The sequence below is a fragment of the Quercus lobata genome, chromosome 11, assembly GCF_001633185.2.
Source record: "Quercus lobata isolate SW786 chromosome 11, ValleyOak3.0 Primary Assembly, whole genome shotgun sequence".
Classification (NCBI taxonomy): domain Eukaryota; kingdom Viridiplantae; phylum Streptophyta; class Magnoliopsida; order Fagales; family Fagaceae; genus Quercus; species Quercus lobata.
The window spans coordinates 25,218,302-25,241,496 of NC_044914.1; the positions used below are offsets into that span (position 1 = coordinate 25,218,302).

A 23,195-nucleotide genomic window follows, 5' to 3' on the forward strand; every position below is an offset into this window, starting at 1 on the left:
TTTGTTTTTCTAATTGTTAATTTTTTTTTTCCTTGTTTCTGACATGCTTGGATACTTGATTGCAATACAAGAACTTATGGTCACTATGTTGCATAAGACAAATTGCATTGGACAGGTGAGTGCTTAACACTTTCCCACTCTATTATTTAGCCTCCAATTTTAGATCAATGGGTAAATCTACCATTTCCAAATGTAATTTTCATTTTTAGAATCTATATCTATATATGTTTAAAAGTTGAAACGTAATATTTTTTGTTGCTACACTCCAATTGAGCCATATCATCGACCATGTCACTTTTTTTCTTTCATTTGTTAAACAATATTAATATAAAAATAAATAGTGCAACTTTACACATTCTCTAACTCATTAAATCCAACTCAATATGAACAACCTTACACATTCTTTAATTCATTAAATCCAACTCACCATTAATTCAGCCTTCTTCCAATTCTCAACTCTTTATTTTTCCCTTCAAAACATTTTTGCTCTTTTGAAGTTTAAACCCTTCAATTGCCACTGTGATTAATTATATTATTTTTAATATTATAAATTTCCAGTTGTTCTCTCTACCTTCGCAAAAGTTGTCAAAGTAGCATCAGATTTAGAAAGTTTCTTTGAGGTGTGTTTTTTCCCTTCTTATTTTTTCTTTTCCCCCAACTTTGATTTTTCCCTTAGATTTCTGAAGTTTGTGGATGATATGCTTTTTTGTGGGTTGCCGACAATGTGATCACTTTGGGGCTATGGGTGGCTAGGATTGGTTTGTCAGTTATAAGAAGGGTTTTCAAGAATTAGAAATCTCTACAATAACTTCTTACTTCATACTCATGTTGTACCATTTTTATTTTATATTTGTCTTTTTCTCGTTCAATTTGTTTATCTTTGACAATTTAGTTTTCTTACATTTGACATTTGTTTAACTCTATGGAAAAAAAAAGGGAAGAAAAGAAAAACCAAAGTTTAATGTATTTACCTTTGATAGTTTTGAAACAATAATAGAGTATATGCTTTAATTACACTCCAATTACTACTTTCATATTTTTTGACTCAATGGTTCTTTTTTGTTTTCTATTTGGCTTCAAAAAATATTATGTTTAGCACACTTTTTCTTATTATGTGCAACACATAATAATTTTATCTTGTAGTTCAATAGACAACAAAAAATCTACCTCAAAAGTTTGGTCACGAGGAAATAGAAAATCTCAAAACATGATTACGGGTTTAATTTTTATTTGATTTTGATAATACTAAATGTGGAATTTGGTTCTTGCAGGGTTTAGGATCATTGACTTAGATACATGAGAGTTTGACAATGAAGGTTTCTTAAGTGGTCAGAGAAATTTCTAAGGAACTTTAAGAGAAAGAAAGTTTTTTTCAAAACTTCCATTATCATATATAGTATAGATATGTATAGACATTGTTTTTGGTTCTTGATTCTTCATTGATTTCATGATTTAGTTATTAAAAAAACCCAAAATAATAGAATAGAAATGGATAATACTTTTAAAAATAGTCCAATTTTTAAGGAGAATAAATTATATATTATATCATATTACAAAATAATTATATATTTTCACGCATCGTGTTGGTTTGCAACTAGTGTAAATAAAAATTAAAGTTGTGTAATTTTGTTAGATTGTAACTAGGAAAGACAGGGCAATGTAATTTCATTTTTTATATTCTATTAATGTAAATTCAAATTCTTTTAATGACAAAAAGGAATATTTCATTTTGGTTTTTTTTTTTTTTTTTTTCCCCTTGTTTAATAAAATAAGTGGCAACTCCATAAAAAACCATCGATCTAGAGGGATAAATCCAAAACATGATGATAAAAGCCATAATTTTAGCTTAAACATCAAAAGTCGGTTGAATATGCAAGAAACAATTTTTGTTTTGCTTAATGCCAATGCTCCCAACATATAATGACAATCTACGAATTGTTGAATTAAGCTTTTCTTTTTTTCTTTTTTTCTTTTTTTTTTCCTTTTTCCTTTTTATAATTCAACAGTTTTTTTTCTTTTTTTTTTCCTTTTTCCTTTTTATAATTCAACAGTTCGGATGGAGGAATTTGAATCATAAATATCTTCATTATAAATATCAAGAGATGTCAACCAGTTGAGCTATAAGACTCTTGACAAATTAAGCCTTCTTAATAGGTAACATCTTGTGTTAATCCAATCTTTTAGATTAACTTGTATTCATGTCCTATCAGAATTTGTACAACTGTCTTTCAAGGAGAAGCAATGCTCTTGATAAAAGAATTCCAACGATATCAAATGTTAGAGTTGGAGTTTCTCTTGTTTAAGACAATAGGAATAAGTTGATCCAAACAGTCATGAAAAGAGCAAACATGCCACCTGACATTAACTATACAACTATACAGAAAATAATTAAGACTCCTGTGAAGTGTTTAATTCCAAGAAGGCAGCTGAGTAACACATGTAAACAATGAAACAACACAACACAAATCCATAGGAGAGATTCAGACTAGCTTTCCTTGCCTCTGGAAACCGGAATAACAGAATGATTCTTGGTCTGCTCATGCAAATTGTCTCAGTCCCTTTCCACAAGAAGCAATTGTTCAAGTTCCTCTCTACACCAGTCCAATCCCGGTCATTGTCAGCAATCAGCATAAGTAAATTATTACAGGAAATGTCTGCTATATATCAACCCACAATTGAAGGAAAGGAATTAACATTGTTCCAAAACACAAGCCCATGACAGAGAATATTGTTCCTTCGGAATAAAGCAAACATAAGCACATAACAGAGAATATTGTTCCTTCGGAATAAAGCAAAGTGAATAAAGAACCAACAAGTCAGAAATGTCTTTGGCTATTATGACAGCTCATTTCTAATGAATAAGAATCCACAAGTCGAAATGTCTTTGGCTATTATTACGACTCATTTCTAGTGTTAAAAATTGCTAGCACTTAGAATGTCTTTGGAGTTTGGACTCTCTTTTTTTAGTTGAAGAACATGGATGCTGATGGATATTTGAAACTGGGATTTTGAAACTTTATGTGAAATATATGTAGGACAACCTTGAGGGCATCAAACCTAGTTTTCATGTCAATGTGATCACACGTATTTTGCAGCTTGCATAGAAATTGTAGGGAAAACAACTGTAACACGTCTACCAACGTGTATTTTTTTTTTCTTTCTTCAGAATTTGGTTTGTCTTATGGGGAAATGGAAATGACCAAAACCCCTTCTAGTTTCTACTAATGTGTTGCTTCTTGTTCATCCAGAGACCTATCAACTCCTGCAAATTTTTACAAAAAAAAATGTCACCATGTTAAGTTACAAAAATTTGAACAAACATACATCCAGACACATATCAATTAACAAAAAGAATGTCACTATGTTAAGATACAAAGAAAATTCAAAAAACATAAACGCCAAAACCAAATTCAGAAACTGACTTCAAATTACACAATTCGAATTGTTGTCATTCTACTGACATTTATGAATAACATTCAATATAAATTAAAATATGTTATAAATTCAAAAATACACTAGTCATGGATTCAATAGGAACGTATTATATATACAAATACAATAAAGACCAATCATACTAATGACTCACTTTTCATGGTCACATCCCCAAACAAATAAAAAAGGAAGAAATGATTCACAGAAAAATTATCCCTTCCCAATATGATATTAGTTATTTACATTACATAATTTCATGTATAAGAACCTTCTTTGCACCAGATAACAAATGACTCAAACTTTTCACAGCATTTCATGTTTTATTAGTTAAACAATTTCAATATAACGCTTCGGAAAGATTCTGAAACAAAGACCATGCAAATGTTGTGGATGAAGTTCAGGAAATGTTTCCTCTGAGCTTCAGATGTAACATGGCATCTTAAGCACCACACTTTCATCTCTTTTCAGTTTTCAGCCAATGAATTACATAACACATGATGACATGCAGAATTAAGTTACCGATCAATGAATTACCTTGTGGCATATTCTTCAGGACATAAAATTTTCTCCTAATTATAGCTGTCAATGGTTGACCTCTTTTAGTGGCAATCTTTCATCACCACCTGCTTCAGGTTTCTTTGTTTTGCCAAGAAACAAGTGTCTGTATTCTCTCTGGTAGAATCATAGAGCTCTCCATCCTCCATCAAATCTGTTTCTCCTACAGTCTCTTCCACAGAATTCTCCAATATTCTTCCTAAATTTTTCATCAGTTTCACATCCTCAAAAGAAAACTCACCAATCCGATCACAAATTTCCTGAATATGAACCAAAAGATCCTCTCTTTCTATTGATAACTTCATACTGTCTTGAAGCAGAATTCCCTTTTCAAACTTGAGCTCTTTAACTAAGCCCTCCATGCTCCTCTTCTCAGCCATTAACTTTTCAATTTCCAACTTGTTGGTTTCCAGTAATGCTTGAAGCTGCTCCTCCTCTCGTCTTGAACAAAGCAAATATTCCTCCTCATTTGCCAGTTTCTGTCGTAAATTACAAGTTTCTTTTTCCAAATTGGCAATTATTTTGTTCTTCTCTTCAATCTCAAGCTTTGTTAGATACTCGGTATTCTTTATAGCTTCACCAAGAACAACAATTTGGACATGCTTTTCTATGAGCTCTGGAAAACAGGAGATCACTGCACTTTCAAGATCTTGTTGCAATGAAATAGCCAGTATTTGAAGATCTTTTATGATCTGGTCTTTCTCATTCATAATCTGCAAATGCCTCTCTTTCTTTTCCTCAAAGGCTTTCTCTGCAGCCTGCCTTCCAAGAACTGCAGCTTCCGCTTCTCTTCTCTTGGACTCTTGCTTCAGGAAAGTAATATCTTTCTGAAGATTTTCTATGCAAATTTCCTTCTCTTCAGTAACTAGGAGAATGCTGTCTTTGTCCTTTATGGAGGCTTCCAATTCCTCAGTTTTGGCTGCAATTTTAGCTCCCAGTGAAAAAATATGTCGCTGAAGACCTTCAATTCTTTTCTCTTGCTCTTTGGCAATGCAGATTAAGCTTTCTTTCTCATTCTTAAGCATTTGCTCAAGCTTGGCCTGTGCAATGAGGGAAGTCTCCAGTTGTTTATAGGTTTCCTGATTTTCATCAAGGCAGACTTTTGGGCTTTCAGCATCAGACGTCCAATTCTGTAATTCATTTTCTAACAGACTGGCTTCATGAATTGCCAATTCAAGATTTGCCTTCTCTAAAGCCTCAAAGGCACCTCTTTTCTCATTTTCTAGTGCACTTTCCATTTGCAGAACTTGCTTTTTCAACTGAAGTTGGCATTCAGATGATTCCTCAAGCATTTTCTTATACCTTTGAACCTCGTTGTTCTTGGAAACCTGCATACATTCCAAGGAATCGACCCCCAAGGATGCCAATTCCTTGTTTTCTGGCCCAAGATCAAGATAAGATTTATTCAAAATTAACTTCTCTATAAGAAAGGAAAATTTATCTTCCTTCTCTTTGTCATGCAGCTCCATTTCAGCTTTTGCATAAAGCATTTTGGAGTACGCCTCTGAAATTTCTGATTTTAAGGTCATGCATAGCATAAAAATCTCTTTGCTCAAAACCTTAATCGTAGAATGGCAATTTTCAAGGTCCATCTGAAGCTCCTGTATTCGTTTCTCATTATCTTTCAGTTCAAATTTACAACTATCTACATATGTTCTCATGTTTTCCATCAGAAAAATCCATTCTGATTCTTTTGCTTTCAAATTATTGGAAAAGTTGCTATGTACCTGCTCCAAGCCTATCAGCTTGTTGAGCAGCGTTGTTAGTGAAGATGTGGCTCCAGCATTCCTAATTTGAGCTTCCCGAAGTTCTTTGAGAGATTCTCCGAGGACCTGATTCTCTTGCTCTAGGTGAACAATTCTAAGCTCAATTTCTTTTGCGAGTGTTCCTTTTCTTTCCAATGAATTTATTACCCGTGCAATCTCTTCATCCCTCTGAACAGTCAGGTTCTGGATCTTTGACTTCTCTTCTTCACACTGGGCGAAGACATCATCAAAACTTGACTTGAAATCAGATACTTGGTTGCACGTCTCTAAACGTGTTTGAAGACCTTCCAAGATTCTAGTTCGAGAATCTAAGCTTGTCTGCAATGATGAGATATCTTCTAGCAATGCTGGTTTCCCCTTCTCCCACTCTTCCTTGCTCAACAGCAACTGGTCTCGAAACCCTTTATAAGCTTCTTCAAGATGTTTAAACTGCTCACTCTTCCATTTCAACTGATTTTGAACATCTCCGTCTGTCTTGTCCAATGTTAGTATCATATCATCTCTCTGCCTTAGTTCAATGGCTTTTTGAGCCTTTTGTTCTGCTTCAAAACACTTTCTCTCTGAAACCAGTAAGAGTCTTTTAAGGCCCTCAATCTCCTTATACCTTTCACAAACATTGAGCTCCAATTCTTTGTTTCTAGCCATCACTTCATTTAAAGCCAACACCCACACTCTAATATCTCCTTCCAACTGTTGCCATTTCTGCCCACAATCACCTCGGAGTTTTTCATTCATAGACCTCGAATGCCTATGAGAAATTTTTTTTTGATGCGAGACAGATGTGAAGTCTTCATGAATTTTCCTTGCTTCAGATATCTCCTCAGACTTGGCATTTAATTTTTGAGCTTGCTTCTCAATCTGCTTCTTAGCTTCTTGATACTTGTGTAACAGTTCATTGTGTGCTCTTTTTAAGCTCTCAGAAAGTTCTGTTTTAAATCTGTAATCTGCCTTTAGTTTCTTCATCTCTGCTTTGACTTCATCTAACCCTTTATAGATGTCCTCCATTTCCCTTGCTTTTAAATACAGATTTCAAACAATTTCTTACACAATTAAAGATGGAATTGAGTCATCCAGTTGAAGCAAACAGCTGAATGTAAAATGTCAACAACCCCTCCTGTCCAATCACACAAAAATAAATGGGGTTCAGGATTGGAGCAAAGTCTTAGTTAATGGTAAAGATTAAAAATCTAAAAGAAATTTATAAAATTTGCTTTTCATGTTGGAGTCACTCCCTCGTTGATGGTTTCTGTTGACATGCGAAACTATTTAGTCCCTGGCCCTTACCAGAAGGGCAACACATGGATGAATGAGTCATGTCATGATAGATTAGTATGCCATGCCTGAGGTTCTCAAGGGGGCTTGTGGTTTGGTGGTCACTAGACAAGAGGGATTAGTGGGACCTAAGTGTAAATGTGATCGAAGGCCACTGAGATGCCAGAAGGGACCATATATGTCAACAGAGACTCCTAATTTGATATGCTCTATACTTTTTCCCTAAGGAAAGAAAGCTAACTACAAGATATGTCATTCATTTGTCATTGGACACCTACCTGTGTAACATAGGTGTCTAAGCCAAAAGGAAAAATACTCTTAGCAATGTTTATCTCACACTCTGACTTCAATTATAAGAATAATCCCCATATTATGATGCTTTAATGAATAATAGTTTTCCACCTCACTCTGTTTAGGAATAATGGTTGATCCCTCCACATGTATACTAGCTCATAAATACCCATACCTTAATGACAAAAGGGTGAGATTTTTTGATGTTTCATCTTTCACAAAGGTTCTTTGTTGGCTGTTGATCCTGAGCACAACCCCTCTCTAGCATCTTCTACATGGCACTTCCACATATGCACCTTAGCTGGACTCCACCACCATTCTTCTCTCTATGATCTCTCACTTCCTCTACTGACCACACCCAGTTTGTCCTTCCTGGCATGAATCCCCAAATTTTCCTGCATTAATAGAGGTATTCATTTGTGGTTGATGTAAATCTTGCGACTTGAGTAAGAATCAACAGTTTCTAAACCAAATACAGAGGAACATGAAATGAAACTAAACAGAAAAGAGTCTAATTTCTGGCAAAATTTCTTAAAACGTAAACTTAACACCATTTTTCAAAAATAGTTAGTACTTTCGAAAGAAGTTCAAGCAAGGAAAATGGAGTTCCCTTCTAACCTCTGAATATGCACATATGCAAATCTATGCTATTTGCAAAATGAAAAGTAAAGTCTTAAGAATTGCTGCTCAGTTATATTTATACTTCTAAAATTAGCTCTTAAGCAGACTCACTGAAATCATTCACAACAATGGGAAGAAATTCAGGCAAGGAATATTAGTGCATTCATGTATTCAAAATGAAACTAACAAAGATCAAGAACAATAATAGTCTCAAACCCACTACACAAAAACAAAACGAACCAAAAAAAAAAAATCATCTTAATTTGAAAGTTTGAGACACATGCAGACTTGAAGATTTTGCTCAAGGAATTTTTTATCAAGCTAAAAGAAAAACTAAGTTTTCCTCCCAACCAAATTAAAGAAATCTCCTCCAACCCATTACATCATGGTTCAAATGGCCATCATATTTTGCTAATGAGTGTTCAAAACAAGTCACGTGACTTTTAAACATGTCATGTGACTAAAACAACATGTGGATGTGACTAAATTGACATGTAGATACTCATTTGAGTCACCACATAATGGGTTGAAAAGGCTTTTCTCCAAAGTAATTTGGAGGAAAATTATGTCCATACAAAATTTATATCAAATATAAGTGCGTCTATATTGGATTCAAGGATAATCAAATGGAACCAAAAATCTAGTACTTGTGGCTTCAAATCATTTAGCGAAATCCTGCAAAATCTGCATTTATCTGGTGAGAAATTTGAATAAAAGAATATAACTGAAATTAAAAAATCTTTAAATTAGGTCTTTATTTTAATTTCCTAAAACAATTATTCTATATAACACACATATTAAGGTTGTGTTTGTTGTAGAAAATGGATTTGTTTTGAAACTCAAAGATTTTAGACAAAATATTTGTTTTTCTTTAGACTTCTTCCTATTTTTACTAATAAAATTGGGAAAAAGAAATATCGCATGTGGATTTGGGTTTTACGAATTCCAAAGTTAATTATTAAACTAGTTAGAGGCTCATATGATGGACTATTTTGGTCATAAACCTATAGAACATATAATTTTATTGAGAAACAATAACTTACTGAATGATTATTTTACATTTTCAAAACTTTCATCAAACATATTGACTGTCTCATAATGACATTTTTTATATGAAAAGCCTTGAATTCAATATTAAAAAACAATTCAAAAAACACTTGAAAGTAGAGTTAAGGGAAAGCTGCAATCAATAATTAAAAAGAATCTAAATTTCTAAACATTAATGAAAAATTGGAAGATAGAGGATATATAAAAATGTTAAAAGTAAGTGTGCGTTTGGAAAGTAATGAAAATTATAAATTATTTCACTATTCAGTTTATTTTTTATACTATTCATGGACCTCACTATTCTATGTCAACTAATTTTTACTTTTATTTATAGTACTTTCAGTAATAAGTTTTTAGTTTCAGCAAAATAAGTGATATCTAAACAGACCCTAAAAAGAACTATATTAGATTAACTACTTGTGTAATCAAGTTGGGATTTCTAATCAACTTAAGAATTATAGGAGAAAGAAATAAGAACAAAAAAAATTATATATAGTCGTGTATTAAAAAAATGTTTAAAAAGAAAAACTGTTAATAAAAAATTTGAGCAAATACATGTGAAAAACACCACTTCTACAACTCTAACATTTATTTTGAAGAATAGGAAGCATATGATGTACATTATTTTATAGAATATGAAGTATATGAGATACCTGTGAGTGTGAGTGGGAGTAAGTAAGCCAAGTGAAAGACAAGCAGTTGAAGATAGAGATCAGAGACTCTGAATTTCAGTGAGAATGAAAGTAAAGCTTTTTAGCGAGAGAGAGAGAGAGAGAGGCCTGTTTGGTGGGCGGGAAGCTAAATAAGTTTCTTATTGTGGGATTGAAATCAGATATGAGAGTAAATTTTTGGATTCGTGTTCATGCTTGTATTGGAAGGACTTGTTGGGAGTACCATTTTTGGTTGTTTTCATAAACAGAAAATTACTCAATTTGTTCTTTTTTAGGAAAACAAATTTGGCATTCTTTTCTTAGCTATGGATAGGATTAGTTTACTTTGGCAAGGAGGGATGGCAAAGTACACAAGTATATTTTCAAATGATTTCTTGATCTATTATGAATTAGGCAGCAAAGATTTCGCTTATGAACTATGAAACGTTAACACCAATTGAGATCTTGGAGTGAAGGATTGGTTAAATTGCACAACGGTTAGTTTAGGTTCTGCTTACAAACACTTGATATATAAAAATAATTTTGGAAAATAGAAAAAAAAATGGAGGAATTATTTAATTTGGGGAATAATGCAAGATAAGTTGAGTCCATTACGATTGAACTAGCGGAGAGTGTGAGTCTATGAGAGGACCACTTTATGTAGGGGGGTGCTATTAAAATAACTTTCAGAGTGCATAGATGGATGGTGTAATAGATACACGTACCTTATGAGTAATGAGTATTGTATCCACAACCTCTCTTCACCAAATCTTAAGGACTCATTGGCAATTCATGCAAGTTACAAGTACTTGATGAGTTTTGAACTCATAACCTCATGCTTCTTTGATGAGTCTTGTACCCACAACCTCTCTTCACCAAAACCTTAAGGACTCATTGGCAATTCAAGCAAGTTACATGCATTTGATGAGTTTTGAACTCACAACCTCACCCTTCTCCAAAAACTTACAAGGAAAGGAGGTGCCGATTTAGCTACGCTCTTTCGCAATGAATAACTACTTGCTCTATTAACACTCACACCATATATATATATATATATATATATATATATATATTGACCTTTATCTTATTCTAGTAGCATAGTCAACCTGCCTTATCATTTTATCGAGGACATCCATTTTGTCGTGTTTAACATATTAGATAATGTTTAAACTAGGCACTACAACTTGTGTAGCAAGGGAGCAAAAGAACTGAAATGAATTGAGCTGGATTTTTAAGGAATAATTCATCTATTATCCCATTTGAGAGTTTTGTAACAATGGAGGAAATATTTAAGAAGAAATGGCCATTCTATATCATTTTATGCCTCAATATGCATTCCTCCCAAAAGTGGTGAAACTTCTTTTTCCCTTATTAATTGAGAAGAATTACATTTTTATTTTCTTTACAATACAAATAAAATATAATGTGCACGATATCAAAAGTATTTTTATTTCATTTCCTCCTTCTATAAACTCCCAAACACATTATTAAAAAAAAAAAAAAAAAAAATAAACCTTCATTCATCTTCAATTTATCCCTTTCATTTCATTACACTCCTTAATGAACTCTGAAACATAATTTCTGTTCTGCTTGATGCCAATGCTACCAACATATAATGACAATCTATGAATTGTTGAATTTGATAGGTTGCAATTGTGTTTTTCCAATCTTCTAGTTTAACTTCTCAATCATTTCACATCAGAATTCGTAATATTCAACAATACCACATACATGATACAATGAAGCCAATGTATCAATTACAAATGAAAAGGGAGCATCAGACACTGATTTCCATAAGTATGCAATGCTCTTGAAAAAAGAATTCCAAGGATATCAATGTTAGAGCTGGGGTTACTCTTGTCTAAGACAATAGCCATTACTTTATCCAAACAGCCAAGAAAGAGCAAAACATGCCTCATTAACTATACAATTATACAGAAAAAATTAGACTCCTGCCAAGTATTTGATTCCAAGAAGGCAACTGAGTAACACGTGAAAATAATGAAACAACGAGTGTACAACAATACAAACTCATAGGAGAGATTGCCAGATTTGCTATCCGTGCCTCTGGTAACTGGAATAACAGGGTGATTCTTGGTCTACTCATGCAAAAATGGTCTCAGACCCTTTCCACCCTTTCCACAAGAAGTAATTGTTCAAGTTCCTCTCTACGCCGCTCCAAATCCTGTCATTGTCAGCAAAAGCAAATTATCACAGGAAATTTCTGCAATAAATCAACATACACACAATTGAAGGAAGGAATTGACATCATTCCAAAACTACATGAATTTAATGAGACAATCAACAGTCATTTACTCATTCTGCTGAGTGGTTTAAATCAAACTTATGCAACTTTATGTGTGTTCTATTAGGAAATATGGCCATCAAATGAATCCTGCTATGACCAACGAAGGTGTGAAATCCTAACCTTCTAAATATTATCACCTTAAAGCAGTGTACTAGGATTACCTAATACATAGCCCTCAGTTAGGACCAATACTAGGCAACGGCCTTTGTAAGCACCAAAACTCATCTTGATGAGATGAGGTAAAACCGTATATGAGTTCAAGACTTCATGCAACTCTTTATGGTAGGAAATGAGTTTTGGAAAACCAAATTAAATCACCCAGTTCATTGTTGTTAGCTTTTCCTTCCATTTGAAATCCAAGACATAAGGTAGGGTTATCAATATCTGGTTCAAAAACTTCAACTTGCAAGCCTGAATTAGAAAGATATGATGCTTATTCCCTTTTTTTTTCAAATATAAATCTATGATGAGTAAACTTCAATAAATTGATGTCACAATAAAAGATTCAAGCACAGCATAGTAGGAATCATAAACAAAAACAATCCTCAGCATGAAATGCCAATTCTGTTTGATATCTGCCACTTATGGAACTGCATTAATACAGTTACCTCCAGATCCTTGACTGCTTGATCCCTCGTAATTGCTTCCCGTTGTCGAACACGTTTGAGGTGGCCAATGCACAGGAGTCCCTTGGAATTGGAACAGGAATCAATTAGAGAAAATCATTACCTTAAAAATTACAGTATAAGAGAGAGAGAGAGAGAAGAAGAAGAAGAAGAAGCTAAACTATTAGGTTTTTTCAGTTCATTCAGCCCAAAGATGTCTTAAATATCAAAACTCAACTAAAATCCTAGATCATAAAATACAACAGGATAGGGCATATAAATTGTCATGACCTCATTGCTCAACAAACTCAGAAGACATAAGAAATAAAAGGATCAAATATTCATTAGTTGACTACTTCTTTATCCCCAACCGAGGAAGGCTTGAATAAATGGAGCCACAAGGTTCAATTAAGAATCCTATTTCACTTGACTACGAAAATGGGTTTCATCAAGACATGCAAACAATCTGTTTTACAAATTTGAACAGGTCACATTTCTGTACTATTATATATAGGCCAGCTAGCAGAAGTAGGAAAAAAAATACACGCACAAATCTCCTGAATTAAAAATCTGTGCTTTCCATTGTCTTACCGAAACTAAATAAACTACACCACAAGCCATAAGCATATAACTTGATATGCCTTCAAGAAGAACAAGCTCCTTCTGCACCCCATAATAATCAGGGAAAGCTCTTGTCATCACTGCAACACTGAAGATAATGTTTCATGCATTAAAAATAACGCATAGGATTTGTTTGTCAGATTGTGTATAAAATGAATCTAAAAGTACCTTATAGAGAAACCAATAATAACGTATAGTTAATGGACTCTGTTCTAATTACATATCCCGTTTATGTTCTATTGTAATGTGCCGGTTATGATGAATGAGTTTGGTTGCATTCCAAACTAACCAACCAACCTAAGCCTGATCTGTTTGTCATTGGCTCAAAGTAGAGTGACTAATGACCAATGAAAAAGGGTGCTATGATTCAAGTTGAGATAGAGGAAGGCCTAAATTAATAATGGTAGAAATAGTTTTAAAAAAGGTTGTATAGATTAAAAAGGTGACAAAGAGTGTGATTTTGAATAGGATAGAATGGTGGAAATGAATACATGTGGCCAACCCCGGTTAATTTGTTACGGATCCATACCCGATCCCAAAGCTTACGACTAAGGCTTTGTTGTTGTTGTTGTTTGCTTAAGGTTTGGGAGTTTAATTCCAAATCAAGACATTGTCAGGGAAAAGAGATGCACAGAAAACAAGAAATTTATTACTAAATTGTACACATACAAGATCTGCAGCATACCCCTAGCAGCCCAATACTCTAACACCTGCAAAACAGAAATATTGAATTAGATAATGGGATCGATGATCTAAATGATATCAAGCATATGGTGGGACATTTGGATTTAACAAGAGTCCATAGATAATAATTAATACTTACTTTAGCATGTTGAGTAAACAACAAAAGAATGCTAGTATCCAAACACACAGGAGAGAGAGAGAGAGAGAGAGAGAGAGAGAGAGAGAGGGTGAGAATTTACTATGACTACATCTATTAGTAGGTGTGTGATGACCCAAATTGATTGGATATTGATTGAGTGTTTGTTGTGTGGGTGTGTGATGATTGATGAGTTCCACATTAGACATATACTAGGTTGATTTAGGCTTTATTAACGACTAAAAGGAGTTATAATTGTGACTAGACTAGTCATTTTGGGGTATAGCACAAATGTGACTAGCGTTTTACCTTGGATCATTACGAGGCTCATGTTGACATAAGCAACTAAAATAGAAGTTAAAGGCTAGTTTCTGAGTGACACTTTTTTTATACTTTTCTTTTTCAATTTATCGTTACAAGAATTAAATTAGCATTTGAACAAAGCACCCTCCTCCATCTTTGAGGGAGATGCCCCAAAGAATTATGATTATAAGGGACAGCTCCCAATTGAGGAATCATATAAACATGTAGGAGTCCTCTCTTGTACTTCTTTTTTGATTAAAGAGAAGTACTTTTCCCTTTGTTTTCCTAATGTTTCTTTGCCAAAGGCCATCACCAATTCTAGTGAACCACTTCTGTACAAAATCCACTCAACCAAGAAACCGTCGCAATCTAGCTGACTCCACCTGTGGGAGTCTTTTTCTTCTTCTACTTCAAAAAAGAACCATGTGGCCCCTTCTAGTTCCAAAGGACAACGCATTTTCCTATTTCAACAAAAAGATTTGCACTAGAAAAATATTCTCAAATTTCCCAATAATAAGATATTACATCTTCTTCTGTATCAAAATAATGTTCTACCAAATATAATGGCATCGGTTTGCCTTTTTCTAGTTGGCCAAAGCTTGGTCAAGCTACATCAAAACTCACATGGTTCCTTCCATGACCAAGTAAATCTTAACATTCCTTTCAAATAAACTACTTGTAGAGAATATTAAAAAAAAAAAAAAAAAGAAGAAGAAGAAAGGTTTTCTTTACCTCTAACAATCATTCTTAAACATATAAAATGGAAATTGAAAATTGAAAATCAAAAGTGAAGAAAGAATGACCTGACAGAACTTCATAACGAATTTCCATTCGGTCTCAGCAAGAACCACAAAGCAAGCAATGACAACCGCGTAACACCGAAATATTCCATCGAATATCTACAAATTCAAAGTTCAAAATAAATAAAAATCTCTCACATACACACAAACATATACAAAAGCGAGTGAAAAAGAGCGAGAGAGTACATCAGATCCGTCCTTGAAGGATCGAATGGCGGAGAAGACGTTGACGGCAATGCAGAGAATGGCAGTGAGAGCGGTTATGACGCTAAAGCACCTGCAGACTATCAAAAAGGGGTCCGGTCTCGTTCTAAGTATCGTGTTGTTGGTGTGGGCGTTGCTGTTGATGGCGCTCGAAGATGAAGATGTTCTTCCTACACTCTCTCCTTCTCCGTTTCGACCCATTTTCTCTTTCTTTTCTTTTTCTCTCTGAGCTAGCTCTCCTAGATGGTTCTTCTTCTTTCTTGTGCGAGAAGATTCTTACATTTTCTGTTTTCTCTCTCTCTCTCTCTGTGTATTTGTAAGCGATATTGATGATGCTGATTCCTTCCTTCACCAGCTATTCAAGGAAACGAAAAGGGGAACTCAATTCACTAAACTCACATCTGGCGGTTTTTGATTTTTGTAAGTAAGAACTAAGAAGTGTCATCTCCTGCTGCCACGTTTTGTTGTCTGACTTGCTGTTGTGACTCTCTGACTTTAGTTTAGACAACCCCGTGTGTCATGAGTGTTCTAAAATGACACAACTATCATCCCATATAAAATAAAATAAAATAAATCAATAATAAATATTTTATTATTCTTATGATTTATGAGTTGTAAATGAATAAAAATTTTAAATTAAAATATACTACTCTCAAAAATTCACTCATTTGCGTCTACAATTTCATAATATTTATGTATAAACTTGACCTTTTAAAAAAAAAAAAGTTATGCATAAAAACGTTCTTTGGTATGTATTAAATATATTTATGGTTTCTTTTTTCTTTTTTCCTTACTACAAATGAGAGTGAGTCTCAGATTATACATTGTTATCATAGTCTTAATAGTATCAATTATTACCTGTCGCCCATATTGTTAGATGTGTTTTGAAAATACAACTTTAAAAAATAAAACACTATTTGATAAACCATTTTGTAGTTAAAAAATGTACAAATTTCTAAAGTTATCATCATTACTTTTTATAGTTCGATAGTTACAATGAGAGAGGGAAGATTTGAATATTCAATATTTTTATTGAAAATACCAAGTGTGAATTAGTTGAGTTATAAGGTTCTTGGTCTACCTTTATTAAAATTCTAGTCGAATAATGATATTATCTTTTTAAAATAAAGTAAATCATAAATTAGAACATATTTTTTTTTAATTTTTTTTAAATAATTATATTTAATATTTTAGAATATCCAAAAATGGAGTAGATGACCAATAATTTTGGGATAAAGAAAGTTTTTTTTTTTTAAAAAAAAAAAAATTGATAATTGAAGGATAGGATATATATCCTATATGTCAGACACCAAGAAATGTTAACCAATTAAGTTACAAGATTCTTGAAGGCGAGGGAGTAATTAATTAGCAAACAATAATGGAAAAATTAGAGTAATGGATAACAATGAATACGCGGATATCTATACTAATTGACTAAAGTGCCAATAAAAAGTGTCGACTCAATAGAAGATACTGCAGCATCATTTTGAAGTATATGTTGACTGGTTGTTGCATTTGATTTGAAGATTTGAACCTCCATCGCATCACCTACGGAATTTTTGGCTAGACTGGTTTGGCAACCCAATTAGCTAGGCACTTAAAAAAGTAAATTTAAGAGCAAGAACTGTCTGTGTATGCCATACTGAGTCTGATAGTATTCCAAATTATCAATATGGTGACCAAAAGCTCTTCTTCTAATGGAAGTTGCAACTTCTAAGGTGCTTAACAGGTTGGCCTCGGAGAAAAAAAGATGTTGAAGTTTAAGGGCGTTTGGTTTGCTGTAATTACGATCACATTACTTGTAATGTTAATGGTGTTTGAATTTTTTATTTTTTTATTTTTATATTAGATTATGGTAATTTTAGATTAGAAAATATTTCACATTATCTTAATTTATAAGGCTTTTTTTTTTTTTTTAACTGAATTCTGTAAAAAATGTATTGATAATAAGTAGTATACAAATATAGGTTTATAGGAAATATGGTGAAGTCAAGCAGTGGCATTGAGTTCCAGAAAAGTACAAAAGTAATAAGTATTGCAGAAAGTGAGCAACAAGCAGAAAAAAGAGGACACAAAGGGAGAAAGCAAAGTCAGTTTGGCACTCCACCATTCATCCCTCTGGTATTAATTACTGTAGAAACGATGTTGTCCCTCGTAGCACATGGAGGAGTTTGGGATTGAATCGTTTGGTGATTGGAAGTTTCTGATTGGTTTTAAGAATCTGATTGAAGAAGACTAGGATTTTGGAATACATATCTAGAAATGGGGCCCTAGCCTTGTCGGCCTTCATCATTAATTCGTTATAGGTTTTTCTTAAAATCATTTCATTATTCCAAATTTGAACTCTCAAAACCAAGATCCGAATCGCCCCCCCATCACTTTGTAACAATTATCAAGAACAAGCTCATAATATTTATCACACTTCTGAGTATTTTGTGATTGAAAAATATAGTAATTCTAAATTATAATGAATGCAAATTATTAATTTTTCTCCAACATAATAGAAGAACCTCTGAGCACGCGCATGAGAAGCCAGTAAATGAATAAAGCAATCTGAAAACTATCAGGAGAGTGGTCCTGTTTTGTAGGCAGTGTTTTAGTGGGAGTTAAAGATGTATTTTTACCAAGTTTTGCTCTTACTTACACCTAGGATGAGGGGTATTTTGGAACTAAAAAAAAATTCAGTCCAACCAGGGGAAACCCCTAAAATAATAGTATAAATAAACAATATAATATCTTGAGTAGATAATCATGTGAGTTATACATTTTTTTTCCTATCACTCCTAATAAGAAAGCCAAAAAAAAAAAAAAAAATTTGAGTAATACTAAAAATACTATAAATTTTTCTATATAAAGTTATAAACCTTACAATTATATGTTGGAAAAATAGTATGGAGTGAATAAGAAATTGATTCCTAATGTGATCACTTGAACATGATTTGGAGTGGTGAGAATCCTTGAATCCCACATAGAAAATGATAGAAAATATGAGTTTTGGGTTAGATATTGAGTTGGGTTTCAGGCATGTGTGAACTGGGCCTAATTATCCAATTAATAACAATATTTTATTATTTTATTTCTTGAGTTAGTAAGTCTGTATACAACAGTTATTTTCTAAAACAGTGAGTCTTTATTCAGTAATGTATAGTTCATAGTCCCTCATTCATGTGAAACAATTTTTTTAAAAAAAAAACTCTTCTAGAGATAAAATTTTTGTGCATTCATTTGAGTCAAAGAGAGAGAAAGAAACATAGAGTAGTTCGCAGAGCACGAATCTTGCGTGCTTTTTCTCCGTGTTGTAGATCATTTTATCCTGGGAGGCAGATGTCCATGAGTCTCAAAGCACCACAAATTGTATGAGGGCAAAATCTGCTTTAAGGGAGATTGTGTCAAACACAAGACTTGATTTGAATTATTCATCATTCACGTATTTGGTTTGTGAGTTTTTAATTATTTGTAGATTTCTTCTTATATAGTATATACAATATTTATTTATTGCTTTTGTTTATCATGTCTATTTGTGTTATTGCTTGTATTTAGATTTACATATTTATTCCTTTTGGTCAATCACAAAAGTAAATTATTGAAATATATCCAACAATATTAAAGCAGATTTTATTTTCTTAATCTATTTTGTGATTCTGTGAAAAGTTTTGTAAATAATGTGTCGAATTACACTGCCATCATTAACTTGTTTTTTGGTGGTTTGTTGTATTGCCTGTTACGGTTTGTGTCAACCGACGTAAGTGCTAATGTTGATGATAGCTACAGCTATTGCGTCGGTAAGATCCTATTACTGTTGTAGGATTGTAATTGGACTTCGGTGTAAACTGCTGTAGTGTTGTGATTGGGTTTCGGTGTAACAATGTATTCAGTTAAAATTTTTTATTGTGTGAAATTCTATGATTGCCTGATACGTGTAGGGTAAAAACAATATTGCAGAAGTACAGTTACATCCTGTGCGAATACTTTCTGCAGAGGTGGCTTTTATATATATATATATATATATATGTATATATGTTTATATATAACTGTTATATTTGGAGTTTAGCCGATTGAACTATACTTATTTAACTATTATAGTTGCTTTTTGGTTGACTGTAATACTACACAAGCATGATTCGTTCTACTGAGCAAGAATTATTTATTGTGTTTGCAATGGCCTAAAAGAGGAAGCATTAATGATCTGTTTGGATACCGTTTATTCTTAAAAATTAAAAATTTATTACTGAAAATACTGTAATAAAATAATTTTTAAATATGTGAATAGTACTGTGAGACCCAGTTTTAAAGTTATATTTGCTGAATTCCGTACTTATAGGTCATGTGAACAGTGCACGAGACCCAGTCACAAAAACGCAGACGCACAAAATGCAGAGACATGCCGCAATCCAAACTCACACTCAATCATGGAAAGATTATAACCAAGTTAATGTTTGACCATTGATATTTGTGCAAGATCTTTTATTCAACCATCAGAAAGATTTTACTAGTTGAACTAACTGGAACTCACGTATTAGTTTTGTATTTGGGTATACCATATACAATGCATATATTATGAAAGTTTGTATTGTAATGTGAACTTTAATATTGGCAGTAGAACTAATATCTGATAATATGCTATTTATTTAATATCAAGGATAGATGTAAATGCAATTAAACATGTCTTTAATATCAAGTGATCCTCTAATTGATAATAAAAAATAGCATTATAAGAGCTATTTGTGATAATTTCAAAAGTGGGGATCTAAGTTAGAGACTATATCATTCACCCTTAGGCTAGAGGTGTTATTTATTTATAAAGTTTAAGATACAATTTTATGTATTGATATGGAGGACACATGATTATTGTATTTCAGCACGTATAATCTTATTTAATTACATACATGTACATATATTTTTTGAGCATGTGTGAACTTGATTGGATATTAATATGTTTAATCCCACTATATGTTTTGTAATATTTCTTTGAATGAAATATATGTTACATGCCTTAGTTGACATACTTGAGTTGTCTAAAATTTGGAATGCACAAGAGTATGTCATGAGTGCTTATTAAGTAATCAAGGATGAGGCATTAGAGATATTCATTCATTATAAGAACGAAGTTGAGAAATAACTCAATGAATATAATAAGTTCTTGATGATCGTAGAACTTGTGGGGGGAAGCTGTTATAGGAAATATGGTGAAGCCAAGCAGTGGCATTGAGTTCTAGAAAAGTACAGAAGTAAGAAGTATTGCAGAAAGTGAGCAACAAGCAGAAAAAAGAGGACACAAAGGGAGAAAGCAAAGTCAGTTTGGCACTCCGCCATTCATGCCTCTGGTATTACTGTAGAAACAATATTGTCCCTCGTAGTACATTGATGAATTTGGGATTGAATCGTTTGGTGTTTGGAAGTTTCTGATTGGTTTTAAGAATCTGATTAAAGAAGACTAGGATTTTGGAATACATTGCTAGAAATGGGGCCCTAGCCAAGATCCGAATCACCCTCCACCACTTTGTAACAATTATCAAGAATAAACAACATATTATCTTGAGTAGTTTAACTATTAAAACATTTTATTATTGAATAAGCAAGGCAGGCCTGGGAGAGGCAATAAGTGGTTTTATTTATTTAGGGATAATTACAGTAAACCCACCTGAGGTTAGGCCCGAAAACACTATGCCTACCCGTGGTTTAAAACTTATCACTTTGCCCACCTGAGGTGCCTTCCGTTAGGGCTCTGTTACCCACCTCTCCGTTTGCCGTTAAAAAAACACATTTTTAAAGAAAAACAAACATAACAAAGATCAAAAACTTATGACTTTTTATTCTTTAAGAACTTCTTTGAGAACAAAACACAGGAATAGCACAGATCAAATGCTATTCCTGATTAAAAGTGATATCATTGAGCATTTGTTTTTTTATAGATCTCTCCAACTTTTATTCAAACCAAACCAAACCCAAAAAAAAAAAAAAAAATTCCAAATCCCAGAAAATTCAAACCAAACCAAACCCAAAAAACACAAGCCACAAATCCAGAAAAAAAATCAGATCTCGCCGGCGTCGGCGCGATCTCGCCTAACGTCGCGATCTTGCCAGCGCGATCTCGCCTAACATCGCGATCTTGCCGGCGCGATCTCGCGAAGGCGAGATCGCGACGTCGATCGCGATCGCGCCGTCGCGAGATCGCGACGTTGATCGCGATCGCAATCTCGCGAAGCGTCGATGGCGAGATCGCGATCTCGCCTTCGCGAGATCGCGCCTGCAAGATCACGCCGGCGCCGACGAGATCTGATTTTTTTTCTGGATTTGTGGCTTGTGTTTTTTGGGTTTGGTTTGGTTTGAATTTTCTGGGATTTGGAATTTTTTTTTTTTTTTGGGTTTGGTTTGGTTTGAATAAAAGTTGGAGAGATCTATAAAAAAAACAAAAATAAAAAAACAAATGCTCAATGATATCACTTTTAATCAGGAATAGCATTTGATCTGTGCTATTCTTGTGTTTTGTTCTCAAAGAAGTTCTTAAGGAATAAAAAGTCATAAGTTTTTGATCTTTGTTATGTTTGTTTTTCTTTAAAAATGTGTTTTTCTAACGGCAAACGGAGAGGTGGGTAACAGAGCCCTAACGGAAGGCACCTCAGGTGGGCAAAGTGATAAGTTTTGAACCACGGGTAGGCATAGTGTTTTCGGGCCTAACCTCAGGTGGGTTTACTGTAATTATCCCATTTATTTATTTAGGTAAACATGTGATTTATAAAAAAAATTTTGTCACTCCTAATAAGAAGGTCAAAAAAAATTGAGTAATACCAAAAATACTACAAATTTTACTATATAAAGTTATAAACCTTACATATATATATATTTAGATAAAGATAAATCTTACAAATGGATGTGTCTCCATTATAATAAGTAATTCAAATATTCATTCATTATCTTGTTGAAGGGTCACAAATCACATCCATCACCACATCATTTCATAAAATATTTTTTTATAGTAAAACTATTGTAATTTTAGCACTTTCAAAAAAAAAAAAAAAAGATTAATAAAAATCCAACCAAATCACAAAGTTAGTACAAATTTCACCACAAAAAAAAACTTATAAACTAATGTGACAAGAATGCAATTGATGTCACTCAAACAATATAATAAAAGAGTGTTTGAATTAATTTAATATGATTGGTATCATGTTAGTTTGTAAGACCTATATAATAAAATTTGTAATATCTATATCCTAGTGTATAATCATTTTTATGTGATAATAATTTCACATCAAAAGTTGAAAGAGTTAGAATTAATTGATTGTTCAGGTAAATCTTCACCAATGTACTAGAGTTTGGCAGGGCCACAATACATACAAATAGAAGTTATTAATTTTGAACACCCGTTCAAATCGTGTTAGGTTCGAAGCCCATGGGATCCAAGCCAAACCATAATAGATAATAGATTATCATTACCATAAAAGAATTTACCCTTACATTTTTATGGCCTATTTCTCCAAATATTCATTTTTTGCAAAAAATATTATTAAAAACCTCTGCCTAAGCTATTTAGTTATGTAGCTTTTTTTGAAACTCGAGTTTCAGGCTAATGGACACTAACATGAACCATCTAATGTGGCATTTTAAATGGAAATTTTCTTTGTGAAACTCGAGTTTTATAAAAAATAAAATATCGTTGTCTTGCCTCTCTCAAAGTATTTGACGAAACTTAAGTTTATTAAACTTGAGTTCCAAGCGAGAAATTTTATTTTAAAATGTCACATTATTCCATTCACAACCATCTGCTTAAAACTCGACTTCACTAACTTTAGACGATAGCTTTTAATATTATTTTTTGCAAAAATTGAATATTCGTAAAAAAAGAAAAGAAAAAAAAGACCGGTTTTTATAGGATAAATCAAGTTAACCAACTCCCAAC

At 33.0% G+C, this 23,195-nt stretch overlaps 2 protein-coding genes across 2 annotated transcripts; both read right to left on the reverse strand.

Annotated features, from left to right (window-relative positions):
- Window positions 1-2,716: 2,716 nt before the first annotated feature.
- LOC115967977 (uncharacterized protein At4g38062-like) lies at window positions 2,717-8,163 on the reverse strand. Its single transcript, XM_031087163.1, has 3 exons — window positions 7,492-8,163; window positions 3,967-6,867; window positions 2,717-3,262 (listed from the first exon to the last, which is right to left on the reverse strand). The coding sequence occupies exon 2, from the start codon at window positions 6,756-6,758 to the stop codon at window positions 4,032-4,034; it is 2,727 nt and encodes a 908-aa protein (XP_030943023.1). The 5' UTR covers window positions 6,759-6,867; window positions 7,492-8,163; the 3' UTR covers window positions 2,717-3,262; window positions 3,967-4,031.
- Window positions 8,164-11,272: 3,109 nt separating this feature from the next.
- On the reverse strand, window positions 11,273-15,755 carry LOC115968780. The gene is made up of 6 exons (XM_031088276.1): window positions 15,278-15,755; window positions 15,095-15,190; window positions 13,838-13,878; window positions 13,139-13,256; window positions 12,551-12,631; window positions 11,273-11,819 (listed from the first exon to the last, which is right to left on the reverse strand). Exons 1-6 carry the CDS (start codon window positions 15,494-15,496, stop codon window positions 11,754-11,756), a joined length of 621 nt encoding a protein of 206 aa, XP_030944136.1. The 5' UTR covers window positions 15,497-15,755; the 3' UTR covers window positions 11,273-11,753.
- Window positions 15,756-23,195: the final 7,440 nt, after the last annotated feature.

Coding starts and splice junctions, on each gene's coding strand:
- LOC115967977 (XM_031087163.1), bottom strand. CDS start 6,758: ATGGAGGACATCTATAAAGGGTTAGATGAAGTCAAAGCAGAGATGAAG.
- LOC115968780 (XM_031088276.1), bottom strand. CDS start 15,496: ATGGGTCGAAACGGAGAAGGAGAGAGTGTAGGAAGAACATCTTCATCT. Junction 15,191..15,277: donor CCTTCAAGGACGGATCTGAT/GTACTCTCTCGC, acceptor TTGAATTTGTAG/ATATTCGATGGAATATTTCG. Junction 13,879..15,094: donor TCGTTATGAAGTTCTGTCAG/GTCATTCTTTCT, acceptor TCTGTTTTGCAG/GTGTTAGAGTATTGGGCTGC.